Here is a 5,398-nt window from a genome sequence, read left to right as displayed (position 1 = left end):
ATGACTTCTTTTGTCAAGTAATTGTTGTTGTCTTAATTTTGTAGTGCTAAAGCGCCCGATTTGCTATCAGTCAGTATTGCAATTTTGTTGTATCCGTGCGTCCATGCAAAATTGATGGCTTTCCCAAACGCCCATAGTTCCGCAAACATTGATGACATTCTTTTATTATCAAAAAATGCTCTTGTAGTATTCGATCTTTCGTGGTAGAAAGCAGCTTTACTAACATTTTCCTTTACAGATCCGTCTGGGAATAGGATCTAAAAATTTCTGTTTTTTAGGTCTGCTATTTTGTTGTTGAAAAGTTGGGCAATTAACTCTGATTTGTTTTTTACCGTTCCTTTGAAGAAGTCGGTATTCATCTGGAGCTTCGTGGTACTTATTTTCTCTTGTGTAACCGTTGTTATATTTTTGAAGAAGTCTTCAAATTTTTGACATATGTGGGTGTAACTGGTTGAAAATCTGAGTTGGTTATTCATCAATAAATCTTTTGTGGGTAGTTCAAAGGCCCATGTTTATAATGCCATGTGGTAAATTACATGAACTGGTGTTGAACAGATTAATCCCAGACATTTCCTCATATATTTGTTGTTACAGCTAGACAGTTTTGCTAGTGCGTTTTTAGAAATGTTTGCAAACGACGATGCGGCATACTCTAATTTAGATCTCCCCAAAGTTTTGTAAAACTTTAGTGCTTTAGTTGGTGAAATGCCAAAGGTGCAACCACTTAGCGATTTTAAGAAGCTACAGGTCCTAACTACTTTATTAACTATTTCGCTTATGTTTAGATTAGCCGAATTATTTTTATTTATGAATCTGCCTAGATATTTTATTGAATTCACCTGATTAAGAGTAATGTTGTTGATCTGGATGTTTAGTACTTTCTTCCTATTATTAAAGTGGATGACATTAGTTTTACTGAGGTTTAGTTTGAGATCCAGTAGGTCGCATTTAGCTATGAATATTTCCAATTTTTGTTTTAATTGTCTGCAGGCTGTTTCTAGATTATTGTTTGTTGAAATGAGAAAAAAATCGTCGGCAAACTGAAATAGGGTGCTGTTGTCGTCATTTAGTTGGTGCAGATCTGCCGTATACAAATTAAAGAGGATCGGACTGATGCCACTGCCTTGTAGTAATGCTTTATTGACTTCTATTATGTCTCAAATGATACTAGCCTTAAGTTTGGTACTTTATTGTAATCGTATGGTAACATCTTTTTATCGATACATTTTGACTGTCACTATAAGTATTACATCATTTTCAATTCTAAGATATCAATTATCATAGTTGTACACTGATCTATAGTTTCGTGTAATAAAGTACATATTAAACCGAACATAATAGTTGGCGACGAGAGGAAAGCAAAACTTGGCACACCAAGATGGATTCTGAGCAGCTAAGCAGTCTTTTAACAGCATTGTCGTCCATGACAACAGCAATGCAGCAACAAGCAAATGTTGGAGCAGCGAGCACGAGCGTCACCATGTTAACCACATTCGAGGAATTTAATGCAAAAGTGGAGTCATTCAAGAACTATAGGAGCCGCCTGGAGTTACACTTCCAAATAAAAGGTATTTTCGAAAATAAAGAACTTTGCACGAAGTTATTATTGCAATATATTGGGGCATCGAATTATGCACTTCTAGTGACGTTAGCAGCGCCACGAATAATTAGCGAATTGCAATATGCCGCGTCATTAAGTTACTTGAAAACCATTTTAATGTCAGAAAGAATGTTCTGGTAGAACAACATCGATTCTTATCTGAAATCCAGAACGAAGGCCAGACAATCGCAGAATTTTCAGCTCAATTACAAAAAAAAGCTAGCGATTGCCAATTCACATGCGAATGTAGCAAATCAGTGGCAAACTTATTTTTACGCGCGCAATTCATACGAGGGTTGAGCGATAATCACATTAGAGAACAACTACTACAAAACCCTGGAGACAATTTTACTAAGTTAGTTGAGCGAGCATCAGCTCTGGAAGCAGCGAAAATTGATAGTCAAGAAATAGCATCGGGAACCGGCCCCAGTGATGTTAAACAGGTTAGAACTAAAAGCAAAGGCGATAAAGTGAAGCGAAATAAATACAAGGAATTAGGGTTAGAAAATAGGTGCTTGAGATGCGCGCGCCAAAACCATTTGACAAAGAACTGCAAAATGAACAAAAACAAACTAAACTGTGAATACTGTCACGAAACAGGGCATGTAAAAGACGTATGTATAAAATACAAAATGAAGCAAAGAAAAGATCTAAAACAAACGAATAAAGTTACAGATTCGGAAAGTGAATTTTCAGAAGATACCGTGGATATCCACAAAGTTATAGACATATACAAAAATGCAGAAATATCAAAGAGAGAAATAGACAAATTCTATGCAAAAGTACTCATAGAGGGAAAAAGCCAAAAGTTCGAAGTTGATTCAGGGGCCGGGTACACCTTATTACCAGAAAATGATTTCAATAAACTGAAACTGAATGTAAACCTACAGAAGTCGAACGTCGCTTTCCGTTCGTATACCGGAGAAATTTTTCTACCAAAAGGAGTAGCAAAAGTAACGGTAGAGTACAAAAACAATAAGTCAATAGTAGATCTGTATGTGGTATCCGCTAGGCATACGCCTCTCTTAGGTCGAGTTTGGATTCGAAAGCTAGGTATCAAGTAGAAGATGTTGATAAACAAGTAAAGGCAAAAACTCTATGCAACATAAATTCTATTGAAAGTCTAGTAACAAAATATCCGGAAGTATTTGAACAAAAAGTGGGGTGCATACCGAACATTTCATGCTCTCTGAAGTTGGTACCAGGAGCAAAACCTGTATTTTTGAGAGAGCGACAAATACCTTTCGCACTATGGGATAAGGTCGAGGAAGAGCTCGACGAATGGGAGCGCGATGGCATTATCACGAAAGTGAATACCAGAGCAACTGGGGTTCGCCATTGGTGGTTATTCCAAAACCGAACGGCAAGGTCCGTCTGTGCGTCGACTACAAAATAGCCGTCAACCCACAATTAGAGCCAGCTCACTACCCAATCAAAAGAGTTGACGAAATACTGAATACCCCAAAAGATTGCAAATACTTCTGTAAGCTCGACCTGTATAAAGCGTACCTGCACGTAAAGGTTGATGAAGAAAGTAAGAACATACAAACAATATCAACACACAGAGGCACATATCGCATGAATCGTCTCGCGTTCGGGGTTAAGACCGCGCCGAGCGAATTTAACTGTATCTTAGACCAAATCTTACGTGATTTGCCAGGAACATCATCATATTTTGATGATATTATTGTATTCGCGAAAACCAAACAAGAATGCGAAGAAAGGCTAACGAAGTGCCTAGATAAGTTGAAAGAATACAACTTGCACGTTAACAGAGATAAATGTCAGTTCTATAGAGAAAGAATACAGTATATTTGGGGTATACGATAGAATACAATAAAATCACAAAATGTCCGGAAAAAGTAAAAGCCATTCGCGATATTCCGACCCCAAAGAGCCCTGATGATCTGAGAAGGTTCTTGGGAATGATAACGTATTACTCGCGGTTCATTCCAGATCTATCAACTATTACTTACCCTTTGAGGAAGCTACTATCCAAAAATACAAAATTTAAATGGTCCGCGGGATGTCAATCCTCGTTCGAAAGACTTAAGCGCGAAATTCTAACCGATAGAGTTTTGAGGCCGTATGATGCAGATTTGCCTGTGGTTTTGACGTGTGATGCTAGCCCTACGGGCATTGCGGCAGTGCTGGCGCATGAAGAAAATGGGGTCGAACGACCGGTATCATTTATCTCACGAGCGTTAACTAAAGCAGAACAAAATTATAGTCAGTTAGATCGCGAAGCGCTAGCAATAATATTCGCAGTTGACAAATTTTTTCAATATTTGTATGCAAGAGAATTTACATTAGTCACAGATAATCGACCCCTTTCTCGAATTCTGCATCAGAGCGAAAAAATTCCGGCAATGACATCGGCTCGACTACTACGTTACGCCTCTTTTCTTCAAGGTTTTAATTATAAAATGAAGCATCGGAAATCAGAACTGATTACACACGTCGATTGTTTGTCTAGAGCACCAGCAAAAGACTCGTCGAATAGATTCACATATTTTCTAGATGAGGAAGTGAATGCAATACAAATAGAAACAGTAAATACAATATCCACCAACATAGTTACGGCGATATCTATTGCAAAAGAAACCGGAAATGACCCGGAGCTAGCTGAATTGAGAACGAAATTGATAAATGGTAAAATTCAAGATCCGGAATACACCATACAAAGTGATATTGTATTGAAGGGCCAAAGGGTAATGATTCCAAAGTCCCTGCGTGGCGAAATCCTAAAAGAGTTGCACTACACACATTTGGGAATCGTGAAAATGAAACAAATGGCTCGGCGATATTGCTACTGGAAAGGCATCGATGCAGATATAGAAAACTTAGTAAAATCGTGCCATGACTGCGCGATGGTCCGAAAGGATCCAGCACAAATAACCACTCATAGTTGGGAACACCCGCAAGAAAATTTTGAAAGGGTTCACATGGACTATGCTGGTCCATTTCAAAATCATTTTTTCTTCGTTCTCATCGACGCAAAATCAAAATGGCCGGAGATAAGGGTAATCAAGAATACACCCATGTCCGAGAGCACTATCGAGTTATTAGAAGATATATTTTCAACACATGGACTGCCACAAGTGCTAGTCTCCGACAACGCTACAATTTTTCAAAGCAAATCGTTCAGATTATTCTGCCAAAGTAACGGCATCGTTCAAAAATTTATCGCACCAGGACACCCAGCTACGAACGGTCTAGCGGAAAGACACATCCAAACGCTGAAGAACAAACTCGAAGCAATGCAGCACGTTAACATACCAATGCGCAAGAAGGTCCAAGCCATTATCGAATCACACCTTTAGAAAATAACAAAACTCCCGCGGAAATTTACCTGGGGCGGAAAACTCGAACCAGGTTAGATGCTATTAAACCCGTACACTACGGCGAAGCAACGTCGTCACCTATGGTCTCAGACCGAGCCCGACAATTTAGCGTGGGAGACCGGGTGCAAGTAAGATGGTTTCACAATAATAAAGCAACATGGAAATTCGGCGTAGTTACAGAAAAGTTCGGGAAGTTACATTACAAGTTGAATTAGATAATGGCTATACCCTCAAGAGACACATAAACCAACTTTATAAATCAAGCGTAACTAACGTCGAGGATCGCAAAGAAACTACGGTAATAGAGAGCAAACAGAAACTACCAAACGAGATAATCATCGAGCGTCGAGTAGCTCCGCACATAGCTCTACAGCAAGAAGCCGAAAGACAGGAGGTGGTACATCCACAACAGGACGCCGAACGACAACCCGAGCCCGTAAGACGATCAGGAAGG

At 39.1% G+C, this 5,398-nt stretch overlaps 1 protein-coding gene across 1 annotated transcript; it reads left to right on the top strand.

The window, feature by feature from the left end:
• The first annotated feature begins 4,026 nt into the window (after nt 1–4,026).
• LOC118745512 (uncharacterized protein K02A2.6-like) lies at nt 4,027–4,923 on the top strand. Its single transcript, XM_036478960.1, has one exon. It carries the CDS (start codon nt 4,027–4,029, stop codon nt 4,921–4,923), a length of 897 nt encoding a protein of 298 aa, XP_036334853.1.
• The last annotated feature ends 475 nt before the right edge of the window (nt 4,924–5,398 follow it).

Source organism: Rhagoletis pomonella, unplaced genomic scaffold (genome assembly GCF_013731165.1).
Source record: "Rhagoletis pomonella isolate Grant_MI unplaced genomic scaffold, Rhpom_1.0 Rhpom_scaffold_00009, whole genome shotgun sequence".
In the NCBI taxonomy this organism is placed as follows: domain Eukaryota; kingdom Metazoa; phylum Arthropoda; class Insecta; order Diptera; family Tephritidae; genus Rhagoletis; species Rhagoletis pomonella.
Note: the sequence above shows the minus strand (reverse complement) of the source record. Positions and strands in the feature narration are given on the sequence as shown.